Here is a 21199-nt window from a genome sequence, read left to right as displayed (position 1 = left end):
GGAGGGTGGGGGGAGGGAGGGAGGGAGGAGGGAGGGAGGGAGGGAGGGAGGGAGAAGAGCCAGCGAGATTGAGACATCTATGCAACAATTCAAATAGGAAATTGATGTTTTAACAGTCAGATGGGTAACAAGACGACAACCTTGTTGGTTGAGGCAGACTGCTCTGACACAAATATTCACACCTTGTACTAATAATAGTCTTAACAAATATAAATGTTCTGTTTTGTCAAGCGTTGTTGAGTTGTGAGACTAAAGCTTCAGTTGGAGAAGACAGGTGTGCAGAAACACCTGCCTTGACAGGAACTAATGGGGATACATAATAAACCCCAGGAAGAGTAGCTGCTGCCTTGGCAGGAACTAATGGGGATCCATAATAAACCCCAGGAAGAGTAGCCGCTGCTTTGGCAGGAACTAACGGGGATCCATAATAAACCCCAGGAAGAGTAGCTGCTGCCTTGGCAGGAACTAATGGGGATCCATAATAAACCCCAGGAAGAGTAGCTGCTGCCTTGACAGGAACTAACGGGGATCTATAATAAACCCCAGGAAGAGTAGCTTCTGCCTTGGCAGGAACTAATGGGGATCCATAATAAACCCCAGGAAGAGTAGATGCTGCCTTGGCAGGAACTAACGGGGATCCATAATAAACCCCTGGAAGAGTAGCTGCTGCCTTGACAGGAACTAATGGGGATCCATAATAAACCCCAGGAAGAGTAGCTGCTACCTTGGCAGGAACTAATGGGGATCCCTAATAAACCCCAGGAAGAGTAGCTGCTGCCTTGGCAGGAACTAATGGGGATCCATAATAAACCCCAGGAAGAGTAGCTCCTACCTTGGCAGGAACTAATGGGGATCCATAATAAACCCCAGGAAGAGTAGCCACTGCTTTGGCAGGAACTAATGGGGATCCATAATAAACCCCAGGAAGAGTAGCTGCTGCCTTGGCAGGAACTAACGGGGATCCATAATAAACCCCTGGAAGAGTAGCTGCTGCCTTGACAGGAACTAATGGGGATCCATAATAAACCCCAGGAAGAGTAGCTGCTGCCTTGGCAGGAACTAATGGGGATCCATAATAAACCCCAGGAAGAGTAGCTGCTGCCTTGGCAGGAACTAATGGGGATCCATAATAAACCCCAGGAAGAGTAGCTGCTGCCTTGGCAGGAACTAATGGGGATCCATAATAAACCCCAGGAAGAGTAGCTGCTGCCTTGGCAGGAACTAATGGGGATCCATAATAAACCCCAGGAAGAGTAGCTGCTGCCTTGGCAGGAACTAATGGGGATCCATAATAAACCCCAGGAAGAGTAGCTGCTGCCTTGTCAGGAACTAATGGGGATCCATAATAAACCCCAGGAAGAGTAGATGCTGCCTTGGCAGGAACTAATGGGGATCCATAATAAACCCCAGGAAGAGTAGCTGCTGCCTTGGCAGGAACTAATGGGGATCCATAATAAACCCCAGGAAGAGTAGCTGCTGCCTTGGCAGGAACTAATGGGGATCCATAATATACCCCAGGAAGAGTAGCTGCTGCCTTGGCAGGAACTAATGGGGATCCATAATAAACCCCAGGAAGAGTAGCTGCTGCCTTGGCAGGAACTAATGGGGATCCATAATAAACCCCAGGAAGAGTAGCTGCTGCCTTGGTAGGAACTAATGGGTATCCTTAACTTCACTAGGGTAGGGGGCAGCATTGGGAATTTTGGATGAAAAGCGTGCCCAAAGTAAACTGCCTGCTACTCAGCCATAAAAGCTAAGATATGCATATGATTAGTAGATTTGGATAGAAAACACTCTGAGGATTCTAAAACTCTTTGAATGATGTCTGTGAGTATAACAGAACTCATATGGCAGGCAAAAACCTGAGAAAAATCCAACCAGGAAGTGGGAAATCTGAGGTTTGTAGTTTTTCAACTCATTGCCTATTGAATATACAGTGTCTATGGGGTCATATTGCACTTCCTAAGGCTTCCACTAGATGTCAACAGTCTTTAGAACCTTGTTTGAGGCTTCTACTGTGAGGTGGGGATTGAGTAAAGTCTCTCCCAGAGTGCCATGAGCTGACCACGCGCGTTCACATGAGAGGTAGCTTGCGTTCCATTGCAATTCTACAGACAAAGGAATTCTCTGATTGGAACAGGATTGAAGATTTATGTTAAGAACATCCTAAAGATTGATTCTATACATCGTTTGACATGTTTCTACGGACTGTAACGGAACTTTTTGACTTTTCGTCTGCTCCTAGTGATCGCGCCTCATGAATTTTGATTACTGGGCTAAACGCGCGAACAAAAAGGAGGTATTTGGACATAAAGATGAACCTTATCAAACAAATCAAACATTTATTGTGGAACTGGAATTCCTGGGAGTGCATTCTGATGAAGACCATCAAAGGTAAGTGAAGATTTATAATGCTATTTCTGACTTCTGTTGACTACACAACATGGCGGATATCTGTATGGCTTGGTTTTGTGTCTGAGCGCCGTCCTCAGATTATTGCATGGTGTGCTTTTTCCGTAAAGTTTTTTTGAAATCTGACATAGCGGTTGAATTAAGGAGAAGGGGATCTAAAATTCCATGTATAACAGTTGTGTCTTTTATCAATGTTTATTATGAGTATTTCTGTAAATTGATGTGGCTCTTTGCAAAATCACTGGATGTTTTGGGACTACTGAACATAACGCGGCAATGTAAACTGAGATTTTTTTATATAAATATGAACTTTATCGAACAAAACATACATGTAATGTGTAACATGAAGTCCTATGAGTGTCATCTGATGAAGATCATCAAAGGTTAGTGATTAATTTGATCTGTATTTCTGCATTTCTGCTTTTTGTGACTCCTCTCTTTGGCTGGAAAAATTGCTGTGTTTTTCTGTGACTTGGCTCTGACCTAACATGATCATTTGGTGTGCTTTCGTCGTAAAGCCTTTTTGAAATCGGACACTTTGGCTGGATTTACAACAAGTTTATCTTTAAAATGGTGTAAAATACTTGTATGTTTGAGGAATTTTAATTATGAGATTTCTGTTGTTTTGAATTTGGCGCCCTGCACTTTCACTGGCTGTTGACGAGGTGGGACGCTACACATACCCTAGTGAAGTTAATAAAGTTGGGAATTGATTGAGATATTTTCTTGAAAAAAATGTATCTTATTTCAGAGTATTTCTCATAGTAGAGGAAGAAGTGAATCTCTGTCTCTACCACATACTCTAGATGCTCCTCTTTGGGTAGCCATGTCTTTTTGTGCCTCCCCTTTTCAATAATCAATTGGTGGTTGCTAAGGCTGTATTTAGTAAGGATCTGTCTCTGCTTTGTATCTCTGACAGACTAGAGATATTCTGCCAATTTTTATTCTCTTTGAGGGCCAAAAAGCAATTTAGTTTGTGTTTTTGTTTCATTTTCCCAAATTGTCAAATAGGAAGCTTTCATTTCTTGAACAATTTGATTGCTTTTCCTGTGTGTTTGGATAATAGGGGACTCTTTTCAGGGTTCAACTCCTGAGTTTCTAGTGCTTTGAATTCTGAGGATGTTTTGGGGCTTCATTTCAAATGGTGCCAAAATGTGTCTTTTTCTTTATATTAACAATTAAAGTGAATCTTCCAAGTTCTGCTCTGCATGCATTATCTGGTACTTTCTTTGGGATAATTAGGATCATTCTGCAGAATTCTGTATGTAGATTTTCTATTGGGGTTTTCTCCCTTTGCTTACAATCGTAATTACAGGTTGGAACCCAAACCTCACTTCTACATAGTGCAATTGGTAAAATTACACTATTCAATATTTTGCACGAGATTTGGGGTAAAATGCATTTCAGGCTTTTTCTTTTAGTGCATTCACTGTCAGACCAAATCCACCAAAGGCACTCCAGAGACTCCAATCTCCCTATCACTCTCTCCCTCTCTCTCTCTCTCTCTCGCTCGCTCGCTCTCTCCCCAACTCCCTTCATTTCTCTCTCTTTCCGTCTCTCTCCATCTTTCTGTCTCCCTTTCCTCTCTGTCTCCCCTTCCTCCCCCTGTCTCTCCTGCCTTCCTCCCCCATCTCCCCTGCCTTCCTCCCCCATCTCCCCTGCCTTCCCCTGCTGCCTTCTTCCCCTGTCTCCCTCCCCTTCCTCCCCCGTCTCCCCTGCCTTCCTCCCCCATCTCCCCTGCCTTCCCCTGCTGCCTTCTTCCCCTGTCTCCCTCCCCTTCCTCCCCCGTCTCCCCCGTCTTCCCTTATTCCCCTGCCTTCCTCCCCCCTGTCCACCCTGCATTCCTCCCCCTGTCTCACCTGCATTCCTCCCCCCTGTCTACCCTGAATTCCTCCCCCCTGTCTACCCTGCATTCCTCCCCCCTGTCTCACCTGCATTCCTCCCCCCTGTCTCACCTGCATTCCTCCCCCCTGTCTCCCCTGCATTCCTCCCCCCTGTCTCCCCTGCATTCCCCCCCCCCTGTCTACCCTGCATTCCTCCCCCCTGTCTCACCTGCATTCCTCCCCCTGTCTCACCTGCATTCCTCCCCCCTGTCTCACCTGCATTCCTCCCCCCTGTCTCCCCTGCATTCCTCCCCCCTGTCTACCCTGCATTCCTCCCCCCTGTCTCACCTGCATTCCTCCCCCTGTCTCCCCTGCATTCCTCCCCCCTGTCTCACCTGCATTCCTCCCGCCTGTCTACCCTGCATTCCTCCCCCCTGTCTACCCTGCATTCCTCCCCCCTGTCTCCCCTGCATTCCTCCCCCCTGTCTACCCTGCATTCCTCCCCCCTGTCTCACCTGCATTCCTCCCCCCTGTCTACCCTGCATTCCTCCCCCCTGTCTACCCTGCATTCCCCCCCCCCGTCTCCCCTGCATTCCTCCCCCCTGTCTCACCTGTATTCCTCCCCCCTGTCTACCCTGCATTCCTCCCCCCTGTCTCACCTGCATTCCTCCCCCCTGTCTACCCTGCATTCCTCCCCCCTGTCTCACCTGCATTCCTCCCCCCTGTCTCACCTGCATTCCTCCCCCCTGTCTACCCTGCATTCCTCCCCCCCTGTCTCACCTGCATTCCTCCCCCCTGTCTACCCTGCATTCCCCCCCCCCGTCTCCCCTGCATTCCTCCCCCCCTGTCTCACCTGTATTCCTCCCCCCTGTCTACCCTGCATTCCTCCCCCCTGTCTCACCTGCATTCCTCCCCCCTGTCTACCCTGCATTCCTCCCCCCTGTCTCACCTGCATTCCTCCCCTCTGTCTCCCCTGCATTCCTCCCCCCTGTCTACCCTGCATTCCTCCCCCCCTGTCTCACCTGCATTCCTCCCGCCTGTCTACCCTGCATTCCTCCCCCCTGTCTACAATGCATTCCTCCCCCCTGTCTACCCCTGCATTCCTCCCCCCTGTCTCACCTGCATTCCTCCCCTCTGTCTCCCCTGCATTCCTCCCCCCTGTCTCACCTGCATTCCTCCCCTCTGTCTACCCTGCATTCCTCCCCCCTGTCTACAATGCATTCCTCCCCCCTGTCTACCCTGCATTCCTCCCCCCTGTCTCACCTGCATTCCTCCCCCCTGTCTCCCCTGCATTCCTCCTTCCTGTCTCACCTGCATTCCTCCCCCTGTCTCACCTGCATTCCTCCGCCCTGTCTCACCTGCATTCCTCCCCCCTGTCTCACCTGCATTCCTCCCCCCTGTCCACCCTGCATTCCTCCCCCCTGTCTACCCTGCATTCCTCCCCCCTGTCTCCCCTGCATTCCTCCCCCCTGTCTACCCTGCATTCCTCCCCCCTGTCTACCCTGCATTTCTCCCCCCTGTCTCACCTGCATTCATCCCCCTGTCTCCCCTGCATTCCTCCCCCCTGTCTCACCTGCATTCCTCCCCCCTGTCTACCCTGCATTCCTCCCCCCTGTCTCCCCTGCATTCCTCCCCCCTGTCTCCCCTGCATTCCTCCCCCCTGTCTACCCTGCATTCCTCCCCCCTGTCTCACCTGCATTCCTCCCCCCTGTCTCACCTGCATTCCTCCCCCCTGTCTCACCTGCATTCCTCCCCCCCTGTCTCACCTGCATTCCTCCCCCCTGTCTCACCTGCATTCCTCCCCCCTGTCTCAACTGCATTCCTCCCCCCTGTCTCACCTGCATTCCTCCCCCCTGTCTCACCTGCATTCCTCCCCCCTGTCTTACCTGTATTCCTCCCCCCTGTCTCACCTGCATTCCTCCCCCGTCTACCCTGCATTCCTCCCCCCTGTCTCACCTGCATTCCTCCCCCTGTCTCACCTGCATTCCTCCCCCCTGTCTTACCTGTATTCCTCCCCCCTGTCTCACCTGCATTCCTACCACCTGTCTCACCTGCATTCCTCCCCCCTGTCTCACCTGTATTCCTCCCCCCTGTCTCACCTGCATTCCTCCCCCGTCTACCCTGCATTCCTCCCCCCTGTCTCACCTGCATTCCTCCCCCCTGTCTCACCTGCATTCCTCCCCCCTGTCTCAACTGCATTCCTCCCCCTGTCTCACCTGCATTCCTCCCCCCTGTCTCACCTGCATTCCTCCCCCCTGTCTCACCTGCATTCCTCCCCCCTGTCTACCCTGCATTCCTCCCCCGTCTACCCTGCATTCCTCCCCCCTGTCTCACCTGCATTCCTCCCCCCTGTCTCACCTGCATTCCTCCCCCCTGTCCTCACCTGTATTCCTCCCCCCTGTCTCACCTGCATTCCTCCCCCGTCTACCCTGCATTCCTCCCCCCTGTCTCACCTGCATTCCTCCCCCCTGTCTCACCTGCATTCCTCCCCCCTGTCTTACGTGTATTCCTCCCCCCTGTCTCACCTGCATTCCTACCACCTGTCTCACCTGCATTCCTCCCCCCTGTCTCACCTGTATTCCTCCCCCCTGTCTCACCTGCATTCCTCCCCCGTCTACCCTGCATTCCTCCCCCCTGTCTCACCTGCATTCCTCCCCCCTGTCTCACCTGCATTCCTCCCCCCTGTCTCACCTGTATTCCTCCCCCCCTGTCTCACCTGCATTCCTCCCCCGTCTACCCTGCATTCCTCCCCCCTGTCTACCCTGCATTCCTCCCCCCTGTCTACCCTGCATTCCTCCCCCCTGTCTACCCTGCATTCCTCCCCCCTGTCTCACCTGCATTCCTCCCACCTGTCTCCCCTGCATTCCTCCCCCCTGTCTACCCTGCATTCCTCCCCCCTGTCTCACCTGCATTCCTCCCCCCTGGTCTCACCTGCATTCCTCCCCCCTGTCTACCCTGCATTCCTCCCCCCTGTCTACCCTGCATTCCTCCCCCCCGTCTCCCCTGCATTCCTCCCCCCTGTCTCACCTGCATTCCTCCCCCCTGTCTACCCTGCATTCCTCCCCCCTGTCTCACCTGCATTCCTCCCCCCTGTCTACCCTGCATTCCTCCCCCCTGTCTCACCTGCATTCCTCCCCTTCTGTCTCCCCTGCATTCCTCCCCCCTGTCTCACCTGCATTCCTCCCCCCTGTCTCACCTGCATTCCTCCCCTGTCTACCCTGCATTCCTCCCCCCTGTCTCACCTGCATTCCTCCCCTCTGTCTCCCCTGCATTCCTCCCCCCTGTCTACCCTGCATTCCTCCCCCCTGTCTCACCTGCATTCCTCCCCCTGTCTCACCTGCATTCCTCCCCCCTGTCTCACCTGCATTCCTCCCCCCTGTCTCAACTGCATTCCTCCCCCCTGTCTCACCTGCATTCCTCCCCCCTGTCTCACCTGCATTCCTCCCCCCTGTCTCACCTGCATTCCTCCCCCCTGTCTTACCTGCATTCCTCCCCCTGTCTACCCTGCATTCCTCCCCCCTGTCTCACCTGCATTCCTCCCCCGTCTACCCTGCATTCCTCCCCCTGTCTCACCTGCATTCCTCCCCCCTGTCTCACCTGCATTCCTCCCCCCTGTCTTACCTGTATTCCTCCCCCCTGTCTCACCTGCATTCCTCCCCCCCGTCTACCCTGCATTCCTCCCCCCTGTCTCACCTGCATTCCTCCCCCCTGTCTCACCTGCATTCCTCCCCCCTGTCTACCCTGCATTCCTCCCCCCTGTCTCACCTGCATTCCTCCCCCCTGTCTACCCTGCATTCCTCCCCCCTGTCTCACCTGCATTCCTCCCCCCTGTCTCACCTGCATTCCTCCCCTCTGTCTACCCTGCATTCCTCCCCCCTGTCTCACCTGCATTCCTCCCCCCTGTCTTACCTGTATTCCTCCCCCCTGTCTCACCTGCATTCCTCCCCCCGTCTACCCTGCATTCCTCCCCCCTGTCTCACCTGCATTCCTCCCCCCTGTCTCACCTGCATTCCTCCCCCCTGTCTCACCTGCATTCCTCCCCCCTGTCTACCCTGCATTCCTCCCCCCTGTCTCACCTGCATTCCTCCCCTCTGTCTACCCTGCATTCCTCCCCCCTGTCTCACCTGCATTCCTCCCCCCTGTCTTACCTGTATTCCTCCCCCCTGTCTCACCTGCATTCCTCCCCCCTGTCTCACCTGCATTCCTCCCCCCTGTCTCACCTGTATTCCTCCCCCCTGTCTCACCTGCATTCCTCCCCCGTCTACCCTGCATTCCTCCCCCCTGTCTCACCTGCATTCCTCCCCCCTGTCTCACCTGCATTCCTCCCCCCTGTCTTACCTGTATTCCTCCCCCCTGTCTCACCTGCATTCCTCCCCCCTGTCTACCCTGCATTCCTCCCCCGTCTACCCTGCATTCCTCCCCCCTGTCTCACCTGCATTCCTCCCCCCTGTCTCACCTGCATTCCTCCCCCCTGTCTTACCTGCATTCCTCCCCCCTGTCTCACCTGCATTCCTCCCCCGTCTACCCTGCATTCCTCCCCCCTGTCTCACCTGCATTCCTCCCCCGTCTACCCTGCATTCCTCCCCCTGTCTTACCTGCTTACCTCCAGGTTAAACGGGAGCGTCTCACGATCTGCAACATTTTATCCGTCCTGCACCCCCCCCCCCCCCCGTCTACCCTGCTACTGTTAGTTCTTACTACCCCCCGTCTACCCTGCACCCCCCCCCCCCCCCCGTCTACCCTGCTACTGTTAGTTCTTACTACCCCCCGTCTACCCTGCACCCCCCCCCCCCCGTCTACCCTGTTAGTGTTAGTTCTTACTACCCCCCGTCTACCCTGCTCCCCCCCCCCCCCCGTCTACCCTGCATCCCCCCCCCGTCTACCCTGTTAGTGTTAGTTCTTACTACCCCCCGTCTACCCTGCACCCCCCCCCCGTCTACCCTGTTAGTGTTAGTTCTTACTACCCCCCGTCTACCCTGCATCCCCCCCCCGGCTACCCTGTTAGTGTTAGTTCTTACTACCCCCCGTCTACCCTGCATCCCCCCCCCGTCTACCCTGTTAGTGTTAGTTCTTACTACCCCCCGTCTACCCTGCACCCCCCCCCCCCCGTCTACCCTGTTAGTGTTAGTTCTTACTACCCCCCCGTCTATCCTGCATCCCCCCCCCGTCTACCCTGTTAGTGTTAGTTCTTACTACCCCCCGTCTACCCTGCACCCCCCCCCCGTCTACCCTGTTAGTGTTAGTTCTTACTACCCCCCGTCTACCCTGCACCCCCCCCCCCCGTCTACCCTGTTAGTGTTAGTTCTTACTACCCCCCGTCTACCCTGCACCCCCCCCCCCCCCCGTCTACCCTGTTAGTGTTAGTTCTTACTACCCCCCGTCTACCCTGCATCCCCCCCCCGTCTACCCTGTTAGTGTTAGTTCTTACTACCCCCCCGTCTACCCTGTTAGTGTTAGTTCTTACTACCCCCCGTCTACCCTGCACCCCCCCCCCCCGTCTACCCTGTTAGTGTTAGTTCTTACTACCCCCCCGTCTACCCTGCACCCCCCCCCCCCCCCCGTCTACCCTGTTAGTGTTAGTTCTTACTACCCCCCGTCTACCCTGCATCCCCCCCCCGTCTACCCTGTTAGTGTTAGTTCTTACTACCCCCCGTCTACCCTGTTAGTGTTAGTTCTTACTACCCCCCGTCTACCCTGCACCCCCCCCCCCCCCGTCTACCCTGTTAGTGTTAGTTCTTACTACCCCCCGTCTACCCTGCACCCCCCCCCCGTCTACCCTGTTAGTGTTAGTTCTTACTACCCCCCGTCTACCCTGCACCCCCCCCCGTCTACCCTGTTAGTGTTAGTTCTTACTACCCCCCGTCTACCCTGCACCCCCCCCCCCGTCTACCCTGTTAGTGTTAGTTCTTACTACCCCCCGTCTACCCTGCATCCCCCCCCCCGTCTACCCTGTTAGTGTTAGTTCTTACTACCCCCCGTCTACCCTGCACCCCCCCCCCCCGTCTACCCTGTTAGTGTTAGTTCTTACTACCCCCCGTCTACCCTGCATCCCCCCCCCCGTCTACCCTGTTAGTGTTAGTTCTTACTACCCCCCCGTCTACCCTGCACCCCCCCCCCGTCTACCCTGTTAGTGTTAGTTCTTACTACCCCCCGTCTACCCTGCACCCCCCCCCCCCCGTCTACCCTGTTAGTGTTAGTTCTTACTACCCCCCGTCTACCCTGCATCCCCCCCGTCTACCCTGTTAGTGTTAGTTCTTACTACCCCCCGTCTACCCTGCATCCCCCCCGTCTACCCTGTTAGTGTTAGTTCTTACTACCCCCCCGTCTACCCTGCACCCCCCCCCCCCCGTCTACCCTGTTAGTGTTAGTTCTTACTACCCCCCCGTCTACCCTGTTAGTGTTAGTTCTTACTACCCCCCGTCTACCCTGCATCCCCCCCCCGTCTACCCTGTTAGTGTTAGTTCTTACTACCCCCCCGTCTACCCTGCACCCCCCCCCCGTCTACCCTGTTAGTGTTAGTTCTTACTACCCCCCCGTCTACCCTGCATCCCCCCCCCGTCTACCCTGTTAGTGTTAGTTCTTACTACCCCCCCGTCTACCCTGCACCCCCCCCCCCCCCGTCTACCCTGTTAGTGTTAGTTCTTACTACCCCCGTCTACCCTGTTAGTGTTAGTTCTTACTACCCCCCGTCTACCCTGTTAGTGTTAGTTCTTACTACCCCCCGTCTACCCTGTTAGTGTTAGTTCTTACTACCCCCCGTCTACCCTGTTAGTGTTAGTTCTTACTACCCCCCCGTCTACCCTGCATCCCCCCCCCGTCTACCCTGTTAGTGTTAGTTCTTACTACCCCCCCGTCTACCCTGCACCCCCCCCCCCCCCGTCTACCCTGTTAGTGTTAGTTCTTACTACCCCCCGTCTACCCTGTTAGTGTTAGTTCTTACTACCCCCCGTCTACCCTGCATCCCCCCCCCGTCTACCCTGTTAGTGTTAGTTCTTACTACCCCCCCGTCTACCCTGCACCCCCCCCCCCCCGTCTACCCTGTTAGTGTTAGTTCTTACTATCCCCCGTCTACCCTGCACCCCCCCCCCCCCATCTACCCTGTTAGTGTTAGTTCTTACTACCCCCCGTCTACCCTGCACCCCCCCCCCCCGTCTACCCTGCACCCCCCCCCCCCCCGTCTACCCTGTTAGTGTTAGTTCTTACTACCCCCCGTCTACCCTGCATCCCCCCCCCGTCTACCCTGTTAGTGTTAGTTCTTACTACCCCCCGTCTACCCTGCATCCCCCCCCCCGTCTACCCTGTTAGTGTTATTTCTTACTACCCCCCGTCTACCCTGCACCCCCCCCCCCCCCCGTCTACCCTGTTAGTGTTAGTTCTTACTACCCCCCGTCTATCCTGCATCCCACCTCCGTCTACCCTGTTAGTGTTAGTTCTTACTACCCCCCGTCTACCCTGCATCCCCCCCCCCGTCTACCCTGTTAGTGTTAGTTCTTACTACCCCCCGTCTACCCTGCACCCCCCCCCGTCTACCCTGTTAGTGTTAGTTCTTACTACCCCCCGTCTACCCTGCACCCCCCCCCCCCGTCTACCCTGTTAGTGTTTGTTCTTACTACCCCCCGTCTACCCTGCACCCCCCCCCCCCCCCGTCTACCCTGTTAGTGTTAGTTCTTACTACCCCCCGTCTACCCTGCATCCCCCCCCGTCTACCCTGTTAGTGTTAGTTCTTACTACCCCCCGTCTACCCTGCATCACCCCCCCGTCTACCCTGTTAGTGTTAGTTCTTACTACCCCCCGTCTACCCTGCATCCCCCCCCCGTCTACCCTGTTAGTGTTAGTTCTTACTACCCCCGTCTACCCTGCATCCCCCCCCGTCTACCCTGTTAGTGTTAGTTCTTACTACCCCCCGTCTACCCTGCACCCCCCCCCCGTCTACCCTGTTAGTGTTAGTTCTTACTACCCCCCCGTCTACCCTGCACCCCCCCCCCGTCTACCCTGTTAGTGTTAGTTCTTACTACCCCCCGTCTACCCTGCACCCCCCCCCCGTCTACCCTGTTAGTGTTAGTTCTTACTACCCCCCGTCTACCCTGCATCCCCCCCCCCGTCTACCCTGTTAGTGTTAGTTCTTACTACCCCCCCGTCTACCCTGCACCCCCCCCCCCCGTCTACCCTGTTAGTGTTAGTTCTTACTACCCCCCCGTCTACCCTGCATCCCCCCCCGTCTACCTTGTTAGTGTTAGTTCTTACTACCCCCCGTCTACCCTGTTAGTGTTAGTTCTTACTACCCCCCGTCTACCCTGCACCCCCCCCCCGTCTACCCTGTTAGTGTTAGTTCTTACTACCCCCCGTCTACCCTGCACCCCCCCCCCCCGTCTACCCTGTTAGTGTTAGTTCTTACTACCCCCCGTCTACCCTGCATCCCCCCCCCCGTCTACCCTGTTAGTGTTAGTTCTTACTACCCCCCGTCTACCCTGCACCCCCCCCCGTCTACCCTGTTAGTGTTAGTTCTTACTACCCCCCGTCTACCCTGCACCCCCCCCCCCCCGTCTACCCTGTTAGTGTTAGTTCTTACTACCCCCCCGTCTACCCTGCATCCCCCCCCGTCTACCCTGTTAGTGTTAGTTCTTACTACCCCCCGTCTACCCTGCATCCCCCCCCGTCTACCCTGTTAGTGTTAGTTCTTACTTCCCCCCGTCTACCCTGCACCCCCCCCCCCCCGTCTACCCTGTTAGTGTTAGTTCTTACTACCCCCCGTCTACCCTGCATCCCCCCCCCGTCTACCCTGTTAGTGTTAGTTCTTACTACCCCCCGTCTACCCTGCACCCCCCCCCCCCGTCTACCCTGTTAGTGTTAGTTCTTACTATCCCCCGTCTACCCTGCACCCCCCCCCCCCCCATCTACCCTGTTAGTGTTAGTTCTTACTACCCCCCGTCTACCCTGCACCCCCCCCCCCCGTCTACCCTGCACCCCCCCCCCCCCGTCTACCCTGTTAGTGTTAGTTCTTACTACCCCCCGTCTACCCTGCACCCCCCCCCCCCCGTCTACCCTGTTAGTGTTAGTTCTTACTATCCCCCGTCTACCCTGCACCCCCCCCCCCCCATCTACCCTGTTAGTGTTAGTTCTTACTACCCCCCGTCTACCCTGCACCCCCCCCCCCCCCGTCTACCCTGCACCCCCCCCCCCCCCCGTCTACCCTGTTAGTGTTAGTTCTTACTACCCCCCGTCTACCCTGCATCCCCCCCCCCGTCTACCCTGTTAGTGTTAGTTCTTACTACCCCCCGTCTACCCTGCACCCCCCCCCCCGTCTACCCTGTTAGTGTTAGTTCTTACTACCCCCCGTCTACCCTGCACCCCCCCCCCCCGTCTACCCTGTTAGTGTTAGTTCTTACTACCCCCCGTCTACCCTGCACCCCCCCCCCCCCCGTCTACCCTGTTAGTGTTAGTTCTTACTACCCCCCGTCTACCCTGCACCCCCCCCCCCCGTCTACCCTGTTAGTGTTAGTTCTTACTATCCCCCGTCTACCCTGCACCCCCCCCCCCCATCTACCCTGTTAGTGTTAGTTCTTACTACCCCCCGTCTACCCTGCACCCCCCCCCCCCCCGTCTACCCTGCATCCCCCCCCGTCTAACCTGTTAGTGTTGGTTCTTACCTATGAGGCCGGTGTAGGCAAGGAGACAGAGTGCGTGGTTGTCCTGCTTGCAACCGCTAGCAACGTGCTCTGAGGGCTGGCAGTCATACTGGAACTGGGCCCAGCGGGACCTAGGGGGAGGAGGATTACAACATCCATCACTTACCACAGAGCCTTACCCACTCATGGCTACCACAGAGACAGAGCTTTACCCACACATGGCTACCACAGAGATGTACCCACTCATGGCTACCACAGAGACAGAGCTTTACCCACACATGGCTACCACAGAGATGTACCCACTCATGGCTACCACAGAGACAGAGCTTTACCCACACATGGCTACCACAGAGCCTTACCCACTCATGGCTACCACAGAGACAGAGCTTTACCCACACATGGCTACCACAGAGACGTACCCACTCATGGCTACCACAGAGACAGAGCTTTACCCACACATGGCTACCACAGAGCCTTACCCACTCATGGCTACCACAGAGACAGAGCTTTACCCACACATGGCTACCACAGAGACAGAGCTTTACCCACACATGGCTACCACAGAGCCTTACCCACTCATGGCTACCACAGAGACATACCCACTCATTTCTACCACAGAGACAGAGCTTTACCCACACATGGCTACCACAGAGACGTACCCACTCATGGCTACCACAGAGACGTACCCACTCATGGCTACCACAGAGACTTACCCACACATGGCTACCACAGAGACAGAGTCTTACCCACACATGGCTACCACAGAGCCTTACACACTCATGGCTACCACAGAGCCTTACCCACTCATGGCTACCACAGAGACAGAGTCTTACCCACACATGGCTACCACAGAGACAGAGTCTTACCCACACATGGCTACCACAGAGACAGAGCCTTACCCACTCATGGCTACCACAGAGACAGAGTCTTACCCACACATGGCTACCACAGAGACAAAGCCTTACCCACACATGGCTACCACAGAGCTTTACCCACTCATGGCTACCACAGAGCCTTACCCACTCATGGCTACCACAGAGACAAAGCCTTACCCACTCATGGCTACCACAGAGTCTTACCCACTCATGGCTACCAAAGAGCCTTACCCACACATGGCTACCACAGAGCCTTACCCACACATGGCTACCACAGAGCTTTACTCACTCATGGCTACCACAGAGCCTTACCCACTCATGGCTACCACAGAGACAGAGTCTTACCCACACATGGCTACCACAGAGACAGAGTCTTACCCACACATGGCTACCACAGAGCCTTACACACTCATGGCTACCACAGAGCCTTACCCACTCATGGCTACCACAGAGACATAGTCTTACCCACACATGGCTACCACAGATCCTTACACACTCATGGCTACCACAGAGCCTTACCCACTCATGGCTACCACAGAGACAGAGTCTTACCCACACATGGCTACCACAGAGACAGAGTCTTACCCACACAGGGCTACCACAGAGACAAAGCCTTACCCACTCATGGCTACCACAGAGTCTTACCCACTCATGGCTACCAAAGAGCCTTACCCACACATGGCTACCACAGAGCCTTAACCACACATGGCTACCACAGAGCCTTACCCACACATGGCTACCACAGAGACAGAGTCTTACCCACACATGGCTACCACAGAGCCTTACCCACTCATGGCTACCACAGAGCCTTACCCACACATGGCTACCACAGAGCCTTACCCACACATGGCTACCACAGAGACGTACCCACTAATGACTGCTAGACCAAGGGTATTAGACTAATGACTGCTAGACCAAGGGTATTAGACTAATGCCTGCTAGACCAAGGGTATTAGACTAATGCCTGCTAGACCAAGGGTATTAGACTAATGCCTGCTAGACCAAGGGTATTAGACTAATGACTGCTAGAACCAAGGGTATTAGACTAATATGGATCTGCTATGATATACAGTACCATACCTCATACCCACTAATACCCTCATGTGTCCCTCATCATCATATAGACCTCCTCCTCTCTACCTCCTCTCCTCCTCTCCCCTTCTCCTCTCTACCTCCTCTCCCCTTCTCCTCTCCTCCTCCTCTCTACCTCCTCTACCTCCTCTCCCCTTCTCCCCTTCTCCTCCTCTTCCCTTCTCCTCTCTACCTCCTCTCCCCTTCTCCTCCTCTTCCCTTCTCCTCTCTACCTCCTCTCCCCTTCTCCTCTCCTCCTCCTCCTCCTCCTCTCCCCTTCTCCTCTCCCCTTCTCCTCTCCTCCTCCTCTCCCCTTCTCCTCTCCTCCTCCTCTTCCCTTCTCCTCTCTACCTCCTCTCCCCTTCTCTCCTCCTCCTCCTCTCCCCTTCTCCTCTCCTCCTCCTCCTCCCTTCTCCTCTCTACCTCCTCTTCTCTTCTCCTCTCCTCCTCCTCTCCTCCTCCTCTTCCCTTCGACCCAGATGGTGATGTAGGTTACAGAGAGGTCTACGTGGGTTCACACCAGCCATTGCAGCTGTTTTTATGCCTCCTGGGAGGAGCAGAACAGCAGAAAGCAAGAAGTGGCCACAATGCCACAATGCCAAGAATGCAACACCAGCATAGTCCCACGGCCACTTAAAACTTCTTGTCAATAGGGGGAGCTGTTAGCATTTTTTTTTTCTGGCTGTTGCCAAATTAAACTGCCTCGTACTCAAGTACTCAATTCTTGCTCGTACAATATGCATATTATTAATTCTATTGGATAGAAAACACTCTCTAGTTTCTAAAACCGTTGGAATTATGTCTGTGGGTGAACCAGAACTCTTTCTACAGCGAAATCCATAACAGGAACTGCGAAGGTCTGAAAACGAAGCTCTGGTCTCAGATCAGTTTTAAAGGTCTGTGTGTATCCTATGGGTCGACATGAACTGCACCCGCCTTCCCCTGGATGTCAGTAACCAATGAGAAGTGGAATGGGCTTTCTACGTAGGTCTCAAAGTTTATAAAAGACCAAGGAACGAGGGGAGCTCTCTTTTCGACGCTGGCCATTAAGCAAAGACAGACCTCAGAATGACATTTTAAAACGCACAGTTATCGACATTAGATTTATCCGTCTAATTTAATTCGATATAGGTGTTAGAAACATCATAACGAAGCTATTTTAAACCGAGTTATATCAGTTTATGCGAGTATATTGCTATTTTTCAGAATTTCCTCAGTATTGCGTCTTGAGGATTTGGGCATGTTGGGGCAAAATAGCTATTGTTAGCTATTGTTAGCTGCTAAATCCGAAGTTGAAGGCGACGTTTTACAACCAAGCAACGATTCTTTTGGACAAAGGACCACTTGGCCAAGATTCTGATGGAAGCTCGTCCAAAAGTAAGAGCTATTTATGATGTTATTCCGTATTTATGTGGAAAAATGTAAACTCAATAATGGCGACTAGTGACGCCATTATTGCGGCACTAGTCTGGCTGTAACGCACACTGTATGTCTAGTAACGTTAATTTTAAAAATCTAACTCAGCGGTTGCATTAATAACTAATGCATCTTTCATTTCATGTCCAACCTGTGTTTTTTTAGTGAAGTTTATGAATAGTTTTTGATAAGATTAGGTGCCTTTCCAAAATGGCGCCGGGCAAATTGCTTGATTTTTTGCCCACTAACCACGTTGTATAACCACGATTTGTGCGGCTAAATATGCACATTTTCGAACAAACTATATGCATTGTGTAATATGGTGTTACAGGACTGTCATCTGAAGAATTCTGAGAAGGTTAGTGAAAACATTAATAGCGTTTGGTGGTTTATAACGTTATTGCTATTTTTGCCTTGAATCAATGCTACTGTGTGACTGACCATTGTAGTAAGCTAAGATAACGATATATTGTGTTTTCGCTGTAAAACACTTAGAAAATCTGAAATATTGGCTATATTCACAAGATCTGTGTCTTTCATCTGCTGTAGGCTGTGTATTTTTAAGAAATGTTTTATGATGAGTAATTAGCTAATACACGATGGTCTCTGTAGTTATTCTAGTCGCTTTGGGGAGAGTTGGGATGGTGGCTGCAATGGTAAACTCTGATTTATACCTGAAATATGCACATTTTTCTAACAAAACATATGCTATACAATAAATATGTTATCAGACTGTCATCTGATGAGGTTGTTTCTTGGTTAGTGGCTATGTATATCTTTATTTGGCCGAATATGTGATAGCTACTGATGCAGTAAGAAAATGGTGGAGTAAAAAAAAGTTGTCTTTTGCTAACGTGGTTAGCTAATAGATTTACATATTTTGTCTTCCCTGTAAAACATTTTAAAAATCAGAAATGATGGCTTTATTCACAAGATCTGTATCTTTCATTTGGTGTCTTGGACTTGTGATTTAATGATATTTAGATGCTACTATTTACTTGTGACGCTATGCTAGCTATGCTAGTCAGTGGGGGGTGGTGGGGGGTGCTCCCGGACCCGGGTTTCTGAGGTGGTAGAAGTTAAATAACAGCCACTCCAGCTCGAGCCAACGGCAGGCTACGGACGGGCGTCCAGCAAACAGTAGCCGCCACATTGCTTGGAAGAAGCAGGAGGTCGATGCTGAACCCTTGAAGTGTGCACAGTGTCAACGTGATGATTGTCCTCGTTGTACAGATGAAGAGTGTACTCCTGTGTAACTGTATAAATGATGATTCCCTGAAGAATGTTATGCACCATGTGAAGGTAAAAAAAAACTCAGACGCTCAACAGAAGCCATTTACAAAGATAATGCACTAGTGTAAGAAAACCCTCTCTAACAATGTTTAATATTTTGCTTGGTTGAAATTTTGCTTAGATTATGACATAATTGGCTTACATTATGAATTATTACGTACATGCTTACTTGTATTTTTTTTTTTTTTATTATTATTTTTTTTTTCTTGTAATTTTTGTATTAGGTTGAAATTAGTCTCAAAAGGGAGGAATATGGTGGGGACAATTACAAACTCTGTTATGCGCATGCGCTGTATAAGCCTTAAACCTGTACATTTCCACTGTCTGTTTCTTTCATTTAAGAAGAAGCAAGTATTTTTCCTCTCTTGTCTCAGTGTAACTTAGTCACGTGGACAAAGACAAAGGGCCGTCTGAGAGTGACCCGTTTTTGGTCCACCCTGTTTTTTTTTTATCTTTCAAGGGCACAGCTGTGAGGAGATATGAAGATATGAGGCTAGCTGGAGCAGCATCAGCTAGAAAGTAACAAAATTGGCATTATCATTTGATTGTACGCTATGTTCCCACCAGGCTCTCACCCATCTGCTAAACTGCCACGTAGACAAAGGTTATAAAAGCTGAGACCCAACTCTTGCTCATTGGGCTCTTAACTCTGCACCTTTTGAATGATTGTTAACCGCTCTAGATTTGCAATTCTTATAATAAAACGTTGTTGTTTGAAGAATCAACAGTCTCTCTTCCTTTCTGGTTAGAATTTCCATGACAATAGTGCTTTACATTCAGGCCAAAGAGTTACATTTTGGTCTAATCAGACAATATAATATTTTGCCTTATGCTCTCAAAGTCTTTTATGTGCCTTTTTGCAGACTGCTGTCATGTGCCTTTTTCTCAGGAGTGGCTTCCATCTGGCCACTCTCCCATAAAGCCCAGATTGGTGAAGTGCTATAGAGACTGATGTCATTCTGGCAGGTTCTCCCATCTCAGCCAAGAAACTCTGTGGTTCTGTCAGAGTGGTCATTGGGTTCTAGGCCACCTCCCTGACCATGGTCCTTCTTGCCCGGTTGCTCAGTTTGATCGGACGGCCAACTCTAGACAGAGTCTGGGTAGTTCCATATTATTTCCCAATGATGGAGACCACTGTGCTCTTGGAAACTTCCCCAGATACAGTGTTGTGAAAAAGTATTTGCTCCCGTTCTAATATTCTCATATTGCATATTTTTTGGTACTGAATGTTATCAGATCTTCAACCAAAACCTAATATTAGATCAAAGGAACCTGAGAGAACAAATAACACAACAAAGTTACGCAACACCTAATACAGCTGTGTGAAAAAAGTAATTTCCACTCAATAACTGGTTGTACCACCTTTAGTTAGAATGACTCCAACCAAACACTTCCTGTAGTTGTTGATCCGTCTCTAACGTCGCTGTGGAGGAATTTTGGCCCACTCTTCCATGCAGAACTGCTTTAACTCAGACCTTTGTGGGTTTTCAAACATGTACGTTTCATGTCCTGCCAAAACATCATTCATGGTTCCTTCTATTAAGGATTGGCCCACCCACCCACCCAACCCACCCACCCACCCAACCCACCCACCCACCCACCCACCCAACCCACCCACCCACCCAACCCACCCACCCACCCACCCACCCACCCAACCCACACACCCACCCACCCACCCACCCACCAACCCACCAACCCACCATCCCACCCAGCCAGCCAACCCACCCAGCCAGCCAACCCAACCCACCCAGCCAGCCAACCCACCCACCAACCCACCAACCCACCAGCCAACCCACCATCCCACCCAGCCAACCCACCCACCAACACACCCACCCAACCCACCATCCTAGCCAACCCACCCACCTAGCCAACCCACCCACCCACCCACCCAACCCACCATCCTAGCCAACCCACCCACCTAGCCAACCCACCCACCCACCCACCCACCCAGCCAACCCACCCAGCCACCCAGCAAGCCAACCCACCCACCAAGCCAACCCACCCACCCGCCCAGCCAACCCACCCACCAAGCCAACCCACCCACCAAGCCAACCCACCCACCCAACCCACCCACCAAGCCAACCCACCCAGCCAGCCACCCACCCACCCACCAAGCCAACCCACCCACCCAGCCACCCACCCACCAAGCCAACCCACCCACCCACCAAGCCAACCCACCCACCAAGCCAACCCACCCACCCAACCCACCCACCAAGCCAACCCACCCACCCACCCAGCCAGCCAGCCACCCACCCACCCAGCCAACCCACCCACCAAGCCAACCCACCCACCAAGCCAACCCACCCACCCAACCCACCCACCAAGCCAACCCACCCACCCGGCCAGCCACCCACCCACCCACCAAGCCAACCCACCCACCCACCCAGCCACCCACCAAGCCAACCCACCCACCAAGCCAACCCACCCACCCAACCAGCCACCCACCCACCCACCCACCAAGCCAACCCACCCACCAAGCCAACCCAGCCACCCACCCACCCACCAAGCCAACCCACCCACCCAGCCACCCACCCACCCACCAAGCCAACCCACCCACCCAGCCACCCACCCACCCACCAAGCCAACCCACCCACCAAGCCAACCCACCCACCCAGCCAGCCACCCACCCACCCACCCACCCACCAAGCCAACCCACCCACCCACCCACCCACCCACCAAGCCA

At 53.2% G+C, this 21199-nt stretch overlaps 1 protein-coding gene across 2 annotated transcripts in view; it reads right to left on the bottom strand.

Moving 5' to 3' along the window:
- The window catches only part of LOC129811249 (GDNF family receptor alpha-4-like), a 161296-nt gene that overhangs the window by 30010 nt on the left and 110087 nt on the right, over nt 1-21199 (bottom strand). For both annotated transcript variants that reach the window (XM_055862402.1, XM_055862403.1), the window contains exon 6: nt 13883-13992. In XM_055862402.1, the coding sequence (XP_055718377.1) occupies nt 13883-13992 (110 nt within the window). The remainder of the gene's footprint in view (nt 1-13882; nt 13993-21199) is intronic.

This window comes from Salvelinus fontinalis, chromosome 15 (assembly GCF_029448725.1).
Source record: "Salvelinus fontinalis isolate EN_2023a chromosome 15, ASM2944872v1, whole genome shotgun sequence".
In the NCBI taxonomy this organism is placed as follows: Eukaryota; Metazoa; Chordata; class Actinopteri; order Salmoniformes; family Salmonidae; genus Salvelinus; species Salvelinus fontinalis.
This window is presented reverse-complemented; position numbering and strand designations above follow the sequence as displayed.